This window comes from Falco biarmicus, chromosome 5 (assembly GCF_023638135.1).
Source record: "Falco biarmicus isolate bFalBia1 chromosome 5, bFalBia1.pri, whole genome shotgun sequence".
NCBI lineage: Eukaryota > Metazoa > Chordata > Aves > Falconiformes > Falconidae > Falco > Falco biarmicus.
Genome location: NC_079292.1, coordinates 42,109,275 through 42,128,646, shown reverse-complemented (window position 1 = coordinate 42,128,646; position 19,372 = coordinate 42,109,275). Strand labels below are relative to the sequence as shown.

Here is a 19,372-nt window from a genome sequence, read left to right as displayed (position 1 = left end):
GATAATTTCTCAGACTTCATCAGAATGTTGTACAGAAAAGTAAATGAAAGAGCAGTGATTTTGCATGTACAAGGTACTGTATGTATCACAGCATCTTACACATGCAAATCTTGATATGGTATATTAAATAAATATCACGTCACATTCCTGAGATGCCCAATTAGTTTTAATGACAGTAGGGTGTGGTTTTGCAGTTTGCTTTTGTTGGTTTCTGAGAGTTTACATTGCTCAAAGAAGATGACCTGCAAGTTACCCTGTTGGCACCTGGGATTGTGTGGGCTGCACAGTGAGTGGGAATCAGCTCACGGATCCTACAGGATGCTAATTTGGGGAGGGAGACAGTGGAAGAGGGGCAACCTGTTGCACAGTAGCTAGACTTGACCTGCCTCTTCTGGCAACAACCTGGGTTACCAAGATAGTCATGAAAGCAGAGGCAAAGTCTTCTCCAAGGCAGAAGAGTAACTACAGTGCTTTCCTACTTGTCTACAGGACTGAGAGCCTTCAGGGTATTACACCAGAGTTTCTGCTTTGGGTTAGAAATGTTAGTGAAAAAAATACTGAAATCATATTTAATATATTTTTGATTAAAAATGTCCATTATTATTGTACAGTTTGTTAGGAGTCTCCTTGTTAGAAGCCTGATTAAATTTACTATGATAAATGTACCTGAATCTTCAGTTGTTTTTCTGTAAAGTAAGGCCTAAGCTTATAATCACAGAATCATAGACTATCTTGAATTGGAAGGGGCCCATAGAATCACTGAGTCCAGCTCCCTGCTTCTCGCAGGACTACCTAAAACTGAACCATATAACAAAGAGCATCGTCCAGATGCTCCTTGAACTCTTGACAGGTTTGGTGCCGTGACCACTTCTCTGGGTAACTTGTTCCAGTGATAGACCACCCTCTGAGTGAAGAACCTTCTCCTAACATCCAGTCTGAACTTCCCCTGATGCAGCTCTGTTCCACTGCTGTTCACCAGAGAGAGGAGATCAGCACCTCCCCCTCCACTGCCCTCCTGGAGGCAGCTGTAGATTGCGATGGGGCCAGCCCTCAGCCTTCTCTTCTCCAAGCTGAACAAGCCAGGTGACCTCAGCCACTCGTAAGTCTTGCCTTCAAGGCCTTTCACCGTCTTGGTCACCCTCCTCTGGGCGCACTCTAATAGTTTGATGTCCTTCCCATACTGAGGTTGCACAGCACTCAAGGTGGGGCCGCACCGTTGCAATGTGGAGGACAGTCACCTCCTCAACCAGCCAGCTGTGCTGTGCTTGATGCACTGCAGGACACGGCCCTTCTGGCTGCCAGGGCACACTGCTGACTCTCATTCAGCTACCCCCAGATCTCTTTCCACGGGGCTGCTTTCCAGCCTCTCGTCCCCCAGTTTGTACATATAACCAGGATTACTCCACCCCGGTGGAGAATGTGGCACTTGCTGTTGTGTTTCATACGGCTGGTGATTGCCCAGCTCTCTATAGTCTATCCAGATGTCTCTGTAAGGTCTCTCTACCCTCGAGGGTGTCCACAGCTCCTCCTAGTTTAGTATCGTTGGCAAACTTACTTAATGTACTCTTACTTACTTAAAAAGACTCCTGTGTCTATAATCATTTATAAAAACATAAAGAGCACTAGCCCTAAAATTGAGCCCTAGGGAACCCCACTGGTGACTGGCCACCAGCCTGATTAACTCCATTCACTGGAACTCTTGGAGCCTGACCCGTCAGCCAGTGTTCTTGAGGTTTTTAATTAGCTAATAGGTCAGTAAGATCTTTGAAAAGTTTGTTAGGTTGTCCTTAGCTTAATCTGACTTTTTTTTTTTTTTTTTGTAATGGATTACATTTTACTGATGAACTAAGGAGTCTTTTTAATTTTTTATAAGCACTGTTTCATGAAAGGTTTAATTTGCATTCATGAGTGATAGGGAACCAGTTTTCCGGTTTTGTCATTAAGTTGAATGATCACATTTAACCTTTTGTGATGTAAGTTTTTTGTTGATGTAAGTAAAATATTATGCCAGTCCTTTAACTTAAGCAAAAAGCATGGCTTTTAGTCTTGCTTCCTGCAGAAAGAAATTTATATTATGGATTTGTTTCATATCAATGTAAAAAGTTGTCCTTGATCTTGTGGACAGCCTCGATGGGCTCCTGGAAAGGGGTAGGAGGAGCACTGGTGGAAGAAACCAGATGCTGTGCTGGAGGAATTTATTTTCTTTGTCACCTTAAGAGCTCCTGAAAACAAGTTACTCCTGGCACTCAGTATTGTGCAGGTACTCTTAAAAGATTAATAAAGGGAAGAGGAAAAGGAAGGAAAGGAGCATGGAAATTCCGTGCTACCTGCTGAGGCTGGAGCGGTTCTGAGTGGATTTGTAACCTCCCTGGGTGAGTTGGTACCTTTCAGAAACAACGTAAGCAGTTATGGTGAAAATCAGCAGTAAAACTGCTACGGATAGGAAAGGAGCTAGTGCCAAGTATCAGAGAATGACTGGTCCCTTGCGACCTCGGTGTCTGTGCAAGGTTTCCTCTTTTGATGGGGGTGAGGATTATGTATTGCCCTAATACTTCTCACCATCATGAAGGTTGTACAGGGTTTGGCTGGAACAGAGTTAATTTTCTGCATAGTAGCTGGTATGGCGGTGCCGTGCTTTGGATTTGTGATTAAAACAATGTTGACGATAATACAGGGATGTTCCTGTTACTGCTGAGCAGTGCTTGCGGAGCTCAGGGCTGCTTCTGCTCCTCACCCCACCCTGCCGGTGAGCGGGCTGGGGGTGGGCAAGCAGCTGGGAGGGGGCACAGCTGGGACAGCCGACCCCAACGGACCACAGAGATATTCCATACCATAGCACGTCATGCTCGGCAATGAAATCAGGGCCGAGGACAGGGCAGAGTTTGCCGGGGCTGATGTTATTCAGGGACTGACTGGGTATCAGTTGGCTGATTTTTTGTATCAGTTCAGGGTGGGTTGGTTGGTTGGTTGGGTTTCACCTATTGAACTGTCTATCTCGGCACACGAGTTTTTCACTTTTACCCTTCTGATTCCCTCCCCCATCCCACTGGGGGGGAGTGAGTGAGCAGCTGTGTGGGGCTTAGGTGCCTATAGGTATTACTGCCAATAGCACAAAACAGGATTTACAGCTTTAGTGACTGTATCGGTCTTGTGCTGGTAGCAGATGTTATATCCCGTACCATTCTCTTTATGTTTAAGGTGGAAGACTCAATTAGAAACATTTCTCATAATAAGCGGTCAAAAATAATGAAGTAGCAACCGTTTATGTCAGGCTGAAAAAGCTCAGCAAAGTTGTATAACCATCTTTAAACTTAGCGTATGATTTTTAAACTGCATAAAAATACAGGTTAGCCCCTCTTTCATTAAGCATTATTACGAATACCTGTTAGTCTTCTCCTGATGTGAACGTCTCAGCAGTCAGTTCCTCAGCTTTCTACGTGTCTTCTAATGCTCTTTATTACTTGTGGTCCTGCAGCCCAGCACGGGTGAGGGGAGATGTACGCACCTTAGAGCAGAGGTGTCTGCTGGCGCTGAACAAGCTGCGTGACCACTGGGAGGCAACGCTGGAGCACTGCTCCCCTGGGCATGGTGCTGTGCAGCCCTGCCTCCCTGGGGAGTCGGGTCCTGAGGGACAACAAGGGCAGAGCTCCTGCCTCGGGCAGAATTGCTGCTGCGTGGAGAGAGCACCACTACACACACAAGGTTCGTTACCCCCTTGCACAGACAAACGTGCCTCTAGATTTTTTCCAACGGAAACTGAGGACAAGGAACAGCCTCTGCCCCACTGCCAAAGCTTCCAGCTGAAAAATAATAATATAAACAGTGATGGTGAGAGGTGAGAAGTGTCATTATTTACATCACTCATTTTGAAGTAGCCAGAGCCCTTGCAGGAGCAGAGAGTTGACAGTGTCCCAGTAATGACACCTTTAGTTATCCTTGGGTTTTGGAGAAGGGCACAGGAAAGAGAGAAATCTTTCAGCTCATTTATTTTGAGGTTTAAAGGGAGGTAACATGAAAGTTAACTCTGAAGAAAGTTTGTAAATGACACACTTTAGAGATCTGTGTCAAATAGTTGGATATTATTTATTTTTTTAAGAAGGAACTAACAATCTACGGAAAACTTTTATCATCTAGTACTCCATAAGACATTGCACTTTGGGAGACCATGTATGCTGTTATCTCGGGAGACGATGTAAGATCGGAAGAACTACTCGTGGAGAGACATGTCTCCATGAGACAGTTACTTGCTCCAAAAAAGAGACAGCAGTAGCAGCACAGCATTTCATTTCTGAATCCTGGTTCCCCGTATTTGGAAACACAGGTAAGAATGGAAGGTCCCAAGCATTGTTTGAGCATCCTGGGGGAAGTATTAGAAGTCAGCATCTCTCCTCAAGTCCTGTAAACCCTGGCAGCCTGCTGGCTGTAACATACTTAAGTACAACAGGCGTTTGGCTGCGAGGAAAGCAAATGCTGCCTAAGCCACCACAGCAGCCTGCCAGCTGGAAGCATCCCAGGAGCTGCCCACTGGCCCATGCAACGTAGCATATTACTTTGATCAGCCTTCATGTACACAAGACTTGTTTGTACTAGAAAAGTGACTTACATGGTGAATACCACCTCTGGGAGAAAAGGGTCTTTTGCTTACTCTACCCTGAAAAAATACAAGCAGGTAACTGCTAGTCTGGTTTAGCCTTAGCAATAGCTTCATGTTCTTTGGTGTAAGCCAATACTCACGTGTCCGTTCCCTCCCTTACTTCTAGCTGCCTTTATTTCCAAACTGCTCTATCCTCTCAAGGGCAAGCTTAGTTCAGTTTGCCAGGCGTCTTTGGTAAGAAGCATCTATTATTTAATTAATTACCTTTCTTCAGGTGGTCAGAAAGCCAATGGCTTTAGCATTTACTGTCTTAATTGGTGGATGCCACTTAATTCAACTATTTCTGCCCTTCATTAAGAACAGTGGAAGAAGTTTACTATAACTTAAAATAGCTCCTGCTCCACATATGAATTCAAGGCTTCCTTTGAGATTACCTGCTACTTTCTAGTTTTTTGCCAGCTTGCCTTCTAGAACCACCCAGTATCTCTCTCCCTTTATGTAGGTGAACTTCAGAAATTATTTTTGGGAAAGGAGGGGAATAATAATAAATTTTTTAAAAAATAAATCCACATCCACAGGAGTTGCATATTTGTTGCACTGATATATTCTAGGCTTGTGTGGTTTTTACATTTATATAGTTGACATTTTGCTTGACCCATAAATAACACTTGCAAGATTAAGAGGGCCATAGAGAGTATTTACATAGCCCCACCATGCATACAGAGCTTTTAATACCTAGTAGACAAAATTAAGCTGTTTTGCACTAAACATTTTTCAGTATTTTTCAACTTAAAACCCCTGACTAAAATACAAGCAATGTTTCATCCATAATGCTGCTGTTAAACCCCTAACAAATCTAGTCTGATATCGTAACAAACTTCTTCAAATTCAGGGATATAAAAATATTCAGCTTTTAAAATTTAACTGTACAATATGTACATTAGTATTTGCACTGTTAAATTATGAATACATTTAAGCCTATGAAATACTAAATTATAAATATCAATGTTTTTTTTATTTAGAATTGCAGCTAATACATTTTAAAACCTGGATAATGCATTCCAAAAGACACAATTCTGGAGCCTAATCCTTTAAGCCCTTATGAAAGTATTTGTTACGCAAGTAGATTCATTGACTTAAATGGGGTTACATGCCTGAGCAAAGGACTCCAGCAGTTGTACCCCTCTCTTTCGCTGCTGGGGGTTGGGGGGCACAGCCCAAAAATATTACCACTTGCTGGCAGCGAAGTCCAGTTCCAGTAGCTGAATTAGTATCTTCCTTTAAAAAGGCATGTAAAACAAAAGAAAAAAACCAAAACCCCAAAACCTTACAGAGGGATGGAATTCTTAAAAAATTGTGGAGGAAAAACCATGAAAGTTAAAAGTATCAACGACTTACTGCTGCTTTAGGATATATCAAGGCCTCAAGCATTTCAGCTCCCACATTCTGATTTTTGTCTCCTTAATAGTGGACACTTTGGAAAAAGGAGCATTTTCCCAAATAAAAAAAAAAAAACCAACCAGTTTTTGTGAGGAAACTTGAAGGAGGAAAAGTGAGCTTTATCAATGAAGAAAGGGCACAGCACAGAGCCACCTTCTTCTTGGCAGTAAGAGGGAAAAGTCAAAGATCACCCTGTGGATATAGCTACAGCACAGGACCGACAGTTTTATTTACTGATCTTTGTTCGATCCCCTGTCTCAGATAACTCAACGTAGATGAATAGTGAGCATAAAATAAAATGTCTGCAAAAAGTCAGTATCAAGAACTGCAGGAAACAGTATTTTAACAGCTGAGACATAGTATGTAAACCTAGCGATATCTGAGCAGATCATCATTCGGCATGGTGACATTTCTGAATGTTACTTGTACAATGTAAACTCTGGCAGGGTTATCATTTACACTGGCAAAGCATTAAGAACCTTAGCAACTTGCCTAAGTACAGGTATTAATATAAAAAGATGTGGTTCAAACTGTAGCTACAGAGTTGACTGGTCTTCCCAACTGTTAAAACAAATTAAGAAATTATGCAATTTTTTCCTTTGTGTCCCCTCTTCTTCTTTGATTTGGTTGTCCTTTGTCCAAACTGAGAACTAGATAATGCAGTAGTTGGACCAGAAAGGTCATCTGTATAGTATGGGTATCTCAGTGATCGTGGCTGTGGAATCGGCTGTCCTAGAAAATATCCTTCCTCTTCAGAATCAGATGACGAGGATGAAGTTGAACACCAGGAGTCATCTTCCTCACCATACAATCCAAAAAATTTATCAACCACCTGATTCCGCAGTGCATAATCAGACCTAGTATGGGCATACTGTCCATACAGCTCTGCATTTTGAATATATGCCCGAATCTCCCGTGAGCTTCTATTTTGAATAAATTTTTCATGATCCTGAGGGGAGTAATAACGAAATCTCTCTCTTGGAGAGCATCTTCTTTCTGTGGCCAAGTTAAGTGCATTATCTGAACGAGACTTCCTACTTCTTCTACGATGATGAGAAGGCCGACTTCCACGCTCTTCAAAATGGTAAACACGCCTACGAGTCCTTTCACTCATTGGAGGCTGGCGTATTTCAAGATTCTCGTAACTTCCATTATCAATAACATCATCTGAAAATTTCACTTGCTGAGGCCTAGACTGGGATTTGGATCTTCTCAGTACAGGCATATGCACTGGCTTTTCCTCTGGCAAGACCTTTTCCTGACACAACTCTGAGCTCAGACTCTTCAAGGACTCCGTGCTCCGGTGGAGCATTGAAGAATTCAGAGTTCCCATGTTGCTCATCTTCTCACAGTCCTCTACCTCCAGTTCTTGGAAAGTTTGCAAAGAGTACAGAGATGGCCGTGGCTTGCCTTCTCCATCCATTGAAGCCCCTGCGGTGGGAATGGAGAAAGGAGGAAAAGGAAAATGAGAGGACTATCGGAGAGATAAGTATTGTAACAAACTATTAAACATTTCTTTTCAGTAAAGCAGTGGGTTTGGAACTACTACCAAAAGGAGTAGCTTTGTAGAAGAGGAAGCTTTGTCTTGACTTAAAACATTTAAGTATTAGCTCCGTTTACCTAAGAATTAGTTAACGTTAGGACAACAAGGGTGGAAGTTTAATGATTTTAAAATTTTTAAACAGCTCTAACATGCATACAGCTAAAGCCTCTAAGAAAAAAGAATTACTTGAAATTATTCCACAGTCCGTGCTTGGCATTTTTCAGGCTAAAATATTTCCTGTTTCTGGTATTGCTAAATTCAATATTCCAGCTGTTGCTACAGGAAAGCCAGGCTTACTGCCTTGCAAAGGAGGATCCGTACCCTCCAAAAATCATCAGCAGTAAGCTGGCCTGGTTTACTCCAGGATGGTGGCCAGTGACCCTTCATTCCCACAGCAACCGTGTCACCTGTCCGTGATGCTCCCAGGTGCAATACCTCTAGTTCCTCCTCCTCCTGTGCCCCCTGAACCAAGCTCCCGTCATCAGTTCCTTTGCTGCTGCTTGGGCAATGCCGCATGTGGGTCAGGCCTGAGCTACATGAGTAGCTACAATAATTCAGGTTATAGGAAGAGAGGAACGAAGGAGACAGGACAACTTTTTTAAATGGGTCTCTCATACCTAGCTCCCACATTTGGGTTTTCTGTAGGGAAATAGGAAAGGAAAGCTAACGCATGTGCACATGCGTGCACACACACCTACACACATGACTTATCTCTGGCTAACTTCAATCACATTTGACAAGAAGGTTCATAGAAGTGGATTATCAGTTCCTCTTTAGTCAATGGAGAAACATAATCTCATAAACCTCATTTCCTAAGGCTAAGTTGTTTACCATCCTTTCAGATTTTCTACATATTTTTACAAGCAAATCAAGGAGATTACCTAAAGTCTTTTGCAGTATTTAATATTACCCTAGTATATAATGCAACTTCTTCTATTTAAGGTATGGAGAAAAAACAAAAAAGTTTTATTTGGCTTGAAGTGGTGGTTAGTATATAACAAATGCATAGTTCAAGACCATTCTTATTCTGTTTAACATTATGGATTTTTTTGTTAAAGGAAAGAGAATTCAAAAGGAAAGAAGAATTTAAATAGAATTTAAGTAGCAGAAATGTTTCTTGTGGAAGCGTATGTGCTTGTTTAAAGCTACTGCCTATTTTACACGCATCTCTTGCTACGAAAGCTTTTTAGAGATCACAGATACGAAAAGTCTTAGTTCAGAATACTCCAACATGCACACTTTGGTTGACCTCTCCATAAAAAACATTCATTTCGCGCAGACACCCACCCTTACCTGTTATGTTAGACAAAGCCAAAGAATCCATTGAGTCTCGAACACTTTGTTCTTGCTGTTTGAGGTCAGACAGACATTCAAGTGAGCCTCCATACCACGGTGTTTGGTCGTGTTTGTATCCTGACGCCCCGTGTTCCATGTCTAACTCCTGGATTTTCCTGCTGCTGGCAGGGCCTGGGTGGCTGCCATATGCAGAGTCACCCAAACCATCTTGTGACTGGGCCCAGTACATGTCTGATTGATACTTCTTACTTGCTAGGCTTGGGTTATTTTTTTTCAAGTCCGACTTGCTTTTGACGACACTATCAGAAATCCAGTGTTCACTTGATCTAATGTCTACTTCCGCGGGCTGCTGGAAGAGGCTTTTATCACCAAACTTCAGAAGAAGTTGAGTCATGTAGTCTTCATGTTCAGCCCATTCTTCAGGGTCTTCAGGCATTTCTTGCTCTACTCTTCCTTTCCAGAAGTCTTCATTAACAAAGCTTGCCTCTTCCCTTGAAAGGCTTAAATCATCCAGCTTACGAGAAAGAGTATCATCAGCATTGCCTGAAAGGCCAGGAAATTTGTAATTGAGAGCTGGTGACAGGAGGAGTGACTGGCGGCACTGGTCGGCTGACCGGCTGCTTTTTCCCATGCGGACACTCCTCCTGGAATCTCTGGATCGAGCAGACTGAAACGCAGAATCAGAAGAGTCGGAGGCATGAACATCCTCTCCCAAGCTGCAGGTTTTTGAACAGTAAATCTGCCCTTGCTTTGGAAGGAAAGGGCAGCCAAGCAAAGAGGTCTTGCACTGAGCACAAGAAAAGCAAGTCTCTGTGGCATGCCAGTGCTGTCCATCGTAGGTCATCTGAGCATGGTCAACACCTGGAAGCAGAGCAAAAGCAATGCTTTGGGTTTCTCTAAAAAATTACTTGTGGAATGCATACTTCTGGAACGTGAAATAATTTCATAAATTTGCTTTCCCTTAATTTGTAAGTTGAGCGCTTAAAAAGGACATACTTACCAATGTGTTCCCCACAGGTCTCGCAGTATTCCGCATAGAGAGATTCAAAGCAGTTACAGCAGAATGGTCGCCCATCCTTCATGATGTATCTCTGTCCACCCAGGATGGTTTCACACTCGAGGCAACAGAAGTGCTTCATGTGCCAGTGGCGACCCTCAGCTTCTGTACACTCATCAGCAAAAATTATCTTTTCAGAGATAAAAAGTAAACTTTTAGTTAAGTGGCCAAAACCTCACCTGGGAAGTTAGAGCATGCAAAGTACCCCAATTGTGCAGTTCACTGAATTTATTTTTATTTAGCTGCCTTTTGAATATAAAGATAGAAAAAAAGTCTCCCACAGCAACTGCAGCATTCTGACCTTTTCTGTAACAGAAAGAAAGGAATTAAAAAAAGAAACCCTGTACTTTAAAAAAAAAAAAAAAGAGAGAGAGAACATAAGAACTTAACCATTAAGAAGCTGCTGTCAAGGTATTCTGGCTGTTTGTACAGATCCTTTTTCTAATTTGATCTACAAGACTCAATTCTGAATGCAAAGAGGTATGCACTTTCTGAATACCATCATATTATTTACGATACTGCCAATTTGACAAGAAATGAAACACCTCAGCCTTCAAACACATCTGTGCAGCAGAGTCCTGACTTCTTAAAACAATGCATCTGAAGTTAGTAATTGCCCAAGTGATGCAGTTTGCTAACTGAACAACAGGAATGCAGACTGGTTGTAACACGTGAATTATTCACCTCATCGCAGGCTGAACATCGAGGTTTGAGAAGTTCAGCGTGGTGTCTGCCACAATGAATTTTTCCATCTTGGTAGAAGTAGATAAGGTCAACGAGCAGCTCGTTACATGTGAAACACACAAAACATGAGGGGTGCCAGCACACACCAGGCCCAGCTCTTGAGGCAAATACTGCAACTTCACCGCCGTTTACTTTCATACCACACTAGGAACAAAACCAGAAAGTGAAAACACTTCCCATCCCAAACTACTAGCTTCTAGCATTTAAAGTTAGAACACCAAACCCAATAGAGCAGTTTTTATTCCAAAACTGCGAAGAGAGGGAAAAAATTCCTCTCAATTTAGGTCTAGACAAACTCTGTGCATCAACAAACCTTTTGTGAATAGAATTTTATTTTAATCATAACAACATTTTTAAGCATATGCCTGGGTTTCATTTGTCATTAATTTAGTATGAGTCAGCAACAGGTTTTTTTGAGTAGGAAATAGATCAAAGATTCATTTCATACCCAGTATCAAAGGTTGCGTTTTGCTTAAGCACACACTACCTTCTTTCTATTTACATGCAGTTTAAAAAATCATCTTTTTTTTTAATGTTTACAGACATAGACAGCGATAAGCTTACATTTAATATTTAGATACTGTATTTTCACATTATTCAGCCCTCCAGTTGGCTTGTAGAACCAGTAGTATTACCTGCTCACAAACTGCATGCATCACTGCTCTTGAGAGTAGCTTAATAGTGCCTCGGCCGAGTGCCTCCTTTTTGCGCTGAGAACTGAACATCTGCAGCTCCTTCTTTTCTTCCTCACTTAAAGACTGGCAGTATCTCACCTTCCAGTGAAAACACAGGAGAACTTATTTTAGATACTGAGCTTTTAAAGTAACAGATTGGTGAGTAAGTGCATATATGCAAGAAATTCATCAGGCACGCCGGCAATCATCATTAAACTTTTCCAACTTGTTTGCTCTACCATCAATATTTAGCTAATATAGCATAACACAAAAGTAGTACAGAGAAAGTTTTTGCATTACAGGGAAAAAACCCACCAAACTAAGAAGTTGTCTAGGCAAGAAGTAAGATGTAAAAAAGACAACCCAAAACCTGCTGCTATTCTAAAACAGTGGAATGAACGCAGATCAGCCATAACATTGTCCTTTAGATTTATGGTTAAGTGCCCACAACTAACTATTGCAGTATACACAAGATCTTAAGTATTGACACCCCCGCCCCCTTTCCTTACAAAGAGCTTGTTTGTTATTTCCACTTCTACTCCAAATTACACTGCATATCTGAGATGCAAACCTTTTACTGTCACAAAGCATCCTTTTTGTGTGCTACAATGCAATTCCAGGAATTTGTAGGTTCCTGGTTAATTGGTGGGTGGCTGCAAACACTATAAAACCAACTTGTGTTAAGTTTATTGCAGTGACACCAGCCTCCCTTACAAGCAAAGGCAGTGTCCTTCCAGACAGCTCTTATCCGCACACAAGCCCACCGGACAGCTGAACAATGGACTCAGTGTACACACCGTGCTGCTTTATAGGTCAGATGCCACTGCAGGCCACAATTTAGGCTTTTAATATAGACCCAGGTAGGTAATTCTCCACGTAAAAGCCGCCAGGGAGACCTAAGCCCTGACGGTCCATCCCAGATGCTGTATTTACCTCATTATCGTGGGGTGGCAGCTGATAGAGAAGTTGTTTAATGCGGTGCTTCTCTCCAGGGCTGTTAATGTAAGGGACCTTCTCCTCTGGCAAGCAGGCAAAATACAGCTGGACCTGAACAGGAGGAACGCAGTGTTCAGACCGAGGGACACACATCACCCAAGCACTGCAGGCGTCCTTCAGCTACTGTTTTATCTCGGGTCCCATTTACGAAGGTTACGCTACATTAGACCTGTGGCAGGGGTTGTGCTGAAAATACGAGACCCAGATGAACCAGCTCAGCAAACCTGAATTGTCTCTGATAAAACTAGCACCCAGCTGCTGAATTGCTTTTCTGGAATGCAATTTGCAGTGACAATTAGGGGGGGTATCATAAATTATGCACATGTAATGTTCTCATTATTCCCACCCCCTTCAGGGCTGGTCAACAACCTCATGGAAATTCCAAGTTTCCTTCTGCAATTTACCGCACAAGGCATGAAGCTTTCCAGAAAACAGCCACTATATAAACAAATTTAATTTGCTCTCTGCATTTTACACATTGTTGAGACAAAAGCTGTTTTGTAGTCTCCTGCTGATCAGGCTCACCCAAAGCATCAGCTTTCATTGCTTCCATGTGGGCTTTGGTAAGAAGGTGGAAACATCCTTCCCTTGGGAGGAGGCTGGATACAGCCACATTTCAATCAGATGCAAATTAACTACAAAATTTTCATGGGCTGCATGTTTTTGATAAAGGAATCAATATTACATGTACACACCTATCAATCTTCACTCACTTTTTTTTTTTTTCAGAAGAAAATTATGACAGGAAAGCTGTAATGAACACTATGACAAAGCCCAATGGCAAAAAATATTTTTGTGGAACAGCTACAGATTTATTGTTTTTCCTACGCAGTTTCCAGCTTGTCACGAGGCCTGGGGCTGTAAATAAGAGCTGAATATTGGCAAAAATATTACTTGCCATCCAGATTTAAATAATGCTCAGGTCAACAGCTTATTACTGTGCAAGACAGATGAAAAAGAAGCAGTAATCAGTCACTTGACTCGGGAAGCAATCAACATTATATGAGACAAGTTGCACAAAACATGACTTGGTCTTCATTTAACCCAAACTGAAACATCAGAAGCCCACTTACTACTGACTGTACTTCAAGAGGCTTCAGGAAAAAATAACAACATGCATTAAGAAGTGAAGCTTTAAAGATACTTTATGCCCTTTTCTCAATTTTATTGCACCATTCTCAGCATGAGTCATTCTTCTTGGAAAAAAGATCTTCAGTGAGTTTGAGCTAGTTGGATCATGAGGGTATTTTAGGGCATTTAATTGTGCTGGCAGAATGTTAGCTTGCTGTTTGCCTTAAGGTCTGATTCATCAGGATTCTTATATATGCTTAAGTAAGTGATAAAAAGTTTCCCTAAAAATAGCCCACTATTTGCCATTCCTGCAGACTCGTTACTTTATTCATCATCAAGAAAATCTCTGCACAGCAAAACAGAGATATCTTCTGCGCCTTTACAGCTATGGAATGTATTATCTTGTCAGCTGAAGGAGAGCTGCTCTGCCTTCAGTAGCAGACACTACAAAGCCACTCTGTCCATTTAACACTGAAGTCTGAGTTCTGGACATTAGTGAGTACACAGCTTCAGCACAGTTGCAGTATCATCAAGTAAATGAATACCACGAGAGATTCATTTTCATCTCCCATGGCAACTTGCCCATCAATAATTTCATTTTTATTTCCATTACCACGGCGTTGTAAAAGATAAAGAAGAAAGGGGAGAAGGGAAGGAACAGCCCAGCCAACCCACGGGTGTCAGCTCTATAGAGACCATAGAAGAGAAATCCTGGCACGAACAAATGGCAGGCATACAACTATTTAAACAAGCGTAAAATACATTACTACTTGTCACAGTGACAGAACACTTCTGTTTATGTGCGCTGTAGTAACATACGTGTTCTGCGTGTCGAATGCCTAATTATTTAAAGAGTTGTCCAAGTGCAGTGAAGTACTGGCCAAGTAGCACACATGCCACAAAGTATGGAACAAGCTTTAATTTAAGCTAATAACTTATTTCAAAGAGAAAGCAAATTTCTATGCTGCTTTTTAGACTTGACAATACATACCTCTGTGGCACATATTTATTGAAAATTCTTGACTGGGAACTTTTTTTTTGGAACATAAAAACTCCTCAGTGTAGAGGATCTTAAGCTCCCTAAACAGAGCCTCATTGGAACAGGAAACAAAACAAGATGTGAAGAGTTCTAGATGAATTTAAGTTTTATACATTGTAAGAATTTAATCAAGACTTGCAGAGGCAGCGTATCGCTCCCTTAGACAGTCCTTACAAGGCTTATTTTAAAAATGCAGAAGCACAGTTGGTACCTGCTCCGGTCTGAGGCCAGGGGGGACCCAGGCATATTCTTCCAAGGCACACCCAGAGTCATCGTCAGATGTTGAGCTTCGCTGACACCCGAAGACGAGATTATTGGCCTTGGGGTCCATCTCCAATGGCATAAGTGTGAAGTATTAAATATTTCAGCTGCAGCTCATCAAGCGATTGATCTGGAGGAAGAAGTTAACAGAGTTTTAATAAATTTGAATGTGTAACAACTAATTATCAATGTAAATGATCTTACAACCGTTTAGTATTCCTTGTGCTGCCCAGAATGATAAATGACTGAAGCATCTAAAAGAAAAACTAGTCAAGAGAAAGAAAACTAGACACACGCTACCACGTTTGGCAACTGCAAAGAATTTCAATATTAACACTTGTCATCTTCTACACTTGTGCTCGTTTCACATCACAGGTTGTATGCAGGTGTATCTGGGAAAGACTCGCTGAGCAGCTATTAACAAAAGCAATGACATGAGCTCTTCCTGAAGTCATTACTACCACCAATCTAGTAACACAAAAGACATGACAACTGCGTGTCAAAAACTGAAGAAATTGCTAGGGAAAGACTGTTGTGCAAGTAGCATCCTGTTTTTCACAAGGTAGGCACAGAGCAGTGTCTGCTGGATTCCTCCGAGAAGTTTGTTTTAGCTGTATCAGAGCGGAAGGGCGTTGGTCCAGTTAAATATCTGAAATCCAATTATGCCAGATTAGGCTCTGTAAAATACATCATGATTGTTCTGTTAATTTAAAACCCTACAGGGAGATGCTTCTCTTGATTCATGAAGCCTGCAAAGCTTCGTATCAGTGGGATCATTTTGAGTCACAACTGGCAAAGGTGGTTCTCACCAACATCCACAGCATCCTGCAGTAAAAAGCTTATTAGGATAAATATCTTACATTAGTTCTAGGGGAAGTTCTTAGGAAATTCGGACCAGGAATTTCAGTGAAATCCACATAACCAAAAGCAGAGAGGATGCATTCTACCATGACAGAGGTTCTGACCACTGAGGATAGAAACAAACTTGCTTTTGCAGTACAACATTACACACGAGCTGTGCCTTCCCTATTTTAGGCAATTCTTTAACGTATCCTTCTAAACACAGATGCAATTTTGTCAGTACTAGATCTGAGCCATAGAAAATTTTAATCTTGACATACAGCCTTTCTGGTGGGTCTGAAGGGGGAAGCAATCTAAAAACTTCTGGTGGGTCCCACGTTACATTTCCAGTCTTAGCGCCACCATTTCAGAGAAAATAAGTTACTGCTAGATCACAGGTGGAAGAAAGATTTAAGCCCCCTTACCCAAGTATTCAGCTCGTTACTCAACAGGAGTTTCTCATCCTCCAAGCATGAGGCACTGGTTAGTGCCAGGCTCTGTTGAATTCAGTACATAAACCCAAACCTGCTCCATAAAAAATGGCCACATGCATCCAAAGCTACAAACTCGGAGAAATTACAATATTCAGCATTACACAGTCTTACCTACCCCCATTTTCAATACATCTGTACGTAACCACACCCAGTAAAAAGCAACAAAAAATTACTTAACTCTTCCACTGGGCTAGTGCTCAAAAAAATGAAACTTGTTTGTGAACTTCATTCCAAAAACTTATGGCTGGAAAATACACTATTTCTGCTGCACTGCTAAGATGCCAACACGCTTCTATTACACTGCATAGCTGCACTGTAATAGAAGATTGATTTAATATTTGATGGGGAAAGCAAACCTGCCAACCTCCGCTTTGAGAGCAGGCTATTTCTACAAAGCTTGTGAGCTGTCAAGCAAATTTCTGAAATTTTACTCTAGCTGCACAACTTCAGAAGGTTAGCGAAAACAGTTTCTAAGCTTAACATCACCATATTATAAATCTCTGTCAAGGAAGGTGACTAAAACCAAATCCAATACTAAAACCTCAGTACTATATATTTAAAGTAGGGAGACAGGCATCCTTGCATGTACTAGACCCCTTCAATTAGTTTCCTTGAGAAACAATAAGTGATACAAAACTGTTTCCCCCCTCCAGGTACTAGTGGAAATTAAGTCAAGCATGAGGTATGCTTTGTTACTACTTGTATAAAACTAGGGTGCAAGGAGGGACAGAGGAATACCGTGACGCAGTTAAGAAATCACTAGCAAAAAAAAAAAAGGCAACAGTGCTTACTGTTGCAGGTGGATGGGGATGCTCAGGTTGGCAGCTTGTGTCCCTTATTGACACCCAAATAATTCTTAAGTGTAAAAATCACTGTGAGTATCGAGAAGTCCAAGTCCTTCCAAGATGATCTTAGCAACAGATGAACTGTTTTACAGTTTCCCTTCAGGAAGGTGCAGATACCTGGTTTACAATAATGTCATGTACTCACTGACGCCTAAGCTGGTATTTCCAATTCTTACGGCATTGCAACATGAGAGCTTGCGTTGGTCAACTGTCCCTTTTCAAGAACAGGCTCCTGCCCAATGACCCAGGAATAAAAGGAGTCACTAGGTGAAACACCTTTGCCAACATTTCGCTAGGCAGCCTGACCCGAACCGCACCCCAGGCAACAGATCTGAAGTGTAATTTAGGCTGAGACAGGTTCAGCTCTGCCAGTCCCCGGGCACTTGAGCAAGGTGCACCCCTGGCTGGCTCACACCGCATCCAGCGCTCAGGAGCACAGAGATAACCGAGTAATTGCTTCATATTGATTAATCACAAACCTCTCTGTAGGATCAGAAATTAACTTCTCTGACTTTCTTCTTTTGAAAGATAAAGAAACAAAGCAAAAACTGAATGTCTGAAAACATGTTAACTCTTCTGAGGTTTTTTTGAACACTAAGGCTACACGCTACTTCTATGTGCCAAAAAGCGGTGCTAGGTAATGTTGGGATATCAGGTACAGCAAAGGTACAGAAGTGCAGGAGCGCTGCCTAATTCCAAAGGAAAACAAGGCACCACACTGCTTTTCCATGGACCACTTTTGACACATCTGTTTCAGACAGGATGCACCAACAAGAGACCACCACAGGCCTATTTCCTGGTGATACAGGGCAGGTTGAAAGCATGGCTAGTAGAGAATAAAGGAAAAATACACCTTACCTCCAACTGTAAAATGCAACTTTACAGTCAGGGTGCTCCTCCCCTGATAAGGCAACTGGAAATGTATAAAGCGAGGTTCATAAATCTCGATGAACCAAGATTACTCAAAGGACAGCATTCACTTTAAAAGAAAAGCTCTATTAGCCATAGAGCTAATGTTAAGCCAGCTATAAATGACTGACAGTACACCATATATCAATACGGCCATGTCACAAATACTGTGGTGTTGCTGAGAGTGAGGCTTCTAAACCACCCCAGCTTAACAGCAGGCTATCTGCAGAACTATTTTAGCAACTGCTTGTTTAGGAGTTCTCCTTCCTTTCCTACTCCAGTGTAATTTGGTTTGCATTTTAAAACTACAGGGTTCTTCCTCCCTGCCCCCCAACCGCACTCATCCTTCAAAGTGATCCGTTTAAAATGATCACATCCTAAGGAGGATTCAAATGAATATAAACAACAGCTGAAAAAATAAATGCTTTCCGAGGGATGAGTAGAAAGGTGGTCTTTCTACTCCTGCCATGACATCTACAAAACACAGCAAGGATGTTTTGTTTTGCTTCCTTAAAGTCTGTGGAACATTTTGAGGATTCAGCTCTGTTCAAATACTACCTCTCAAAAAAAGCTTCAGAGCCTACAAGGAGGTATTTCACTGGCAGCTTGACAACTATGAGTAACATAATTGAATTAAACAGCTACATCTGATTGTAAAAGAAAAGCAATTAATACTTTTTTTCCACAGATGTATTAAAATGACCCTATTATGACAAAGTTCTTGGAAGCAAAGATAAACTACGCTCCTAATTACAAACCTATTGGTACGCAAAATACTAGGCTAGCAAGCTTTGAGCAAAGCTATTGCTGAACCCATACGAAGGTTATCCCCATGCTAGGATTTCCAGCTCACTGATTATGTTCACCCCTGACCAGATAGAAGAGGTCACGATTTGTGAGCACAGTTAGACAAACATCTCCTTGCCCATCCCCTGCTGTTTTACTCTGTCCTGCGGGGCAAATTGTTTTAACAACTTTTTTGTTAGAAGGCTTGTTAACAAGGCTATAGGGGATACAAGATGCATATCGCATGCATCCATTCACAATGAAGGCTCAACGAGTTGAGATTAGCGTGGCCAGCCCATTCACCTGTTTATTTAATCGCCGGTCCACGATAACTACATTAGAAGAAGGGTGTAAAACAGCAGCAATACACCACCACAAAGTAACTACTAATACTTTAAAGACTATTTCCAATAGCTATTATGCAAACGTTCAAAAAGTCCCATTCCCTAGCCACAGTACAAGTAACTATTTACAGACAGCTCTGCTGCTCTGTACTCGGGAAATCTGGACCCAGAGTTGATGAGTGGCATTTTTATCAGCACTAGCACACAGCAACTTCCTCAGCTGTTGGGTCCTTTGAGTAACGACCTATCCAGAGCAGTAGGGGGTGGAACGAAGGCTGTATACTTGTTCATTCAACAAACCTTTATAGATGGGCCCCAGAAGTAAGAACTTTTTTCCCCTCTCTTTAGCCAGCACGCAAGGACCAACTGAAGACTTAAACTGCTTTCCTCCTCTAGCATCCTAGCGCAAAGATCACTTTTCCACCTGGAAGTCAGATGA

The 19,372-nt window shown here is 41.8% G+C and overlaps 1 protein-coding gene across 2 annotated transcripts in view; it reads right to left on the bottom strand.

Moving 5' to 3' along the window:
- Positions 1 to 4,064: 4,064 nt before the first annotated feature.
- Positions 4,065 to 19,372, bottom strand: part of PRICKLE1 (prickle planar cell polarity protein 1) — a 66,574-nt gene continuing 51,266 nt past the window's right edge. For both annotated transcript variants that reach the window (XM_056338888.1, XM_056338890.1), the window contains exons 2-8: positions 14,666 to 14,845; positions 12,282 to 12,395; positions 11,310 to 11,447; positions 10,615 to 10,818; positions 9,874 to 10,060; positions 8,871 to 9,734; positions 4,065 to 7,465 (exon numbers count right to left, since the gene is read on the bottom strand). In XM_056338888.1, coding sequence (XP_056194863.1) covers positions 6,609 to 7,465; positions 8,871 to 9,734; positions 9,874 to 10,060; positions 10,615 to 10,818; positions 11,310 to 11,447; positions 12,282 to 12,395; positions 14,666 to 14,797 — 2,496 coding nt within the window. In that variant the 5' untranslated portion in view covers positions 14,798 to 14,845 and the 3' untranslated portion in view covers positions 4,065 to 6,608. The remainder of the gene's footprint in view (positions 7,466 to 8,870; positions 9,735 to 9,873; positions 10,061 to 10,614; positions 10,819 to 11,309; positions 11,448 to 12,281; positions 12,396 to 14,665; positions 14,846 to 19,372) is intronic.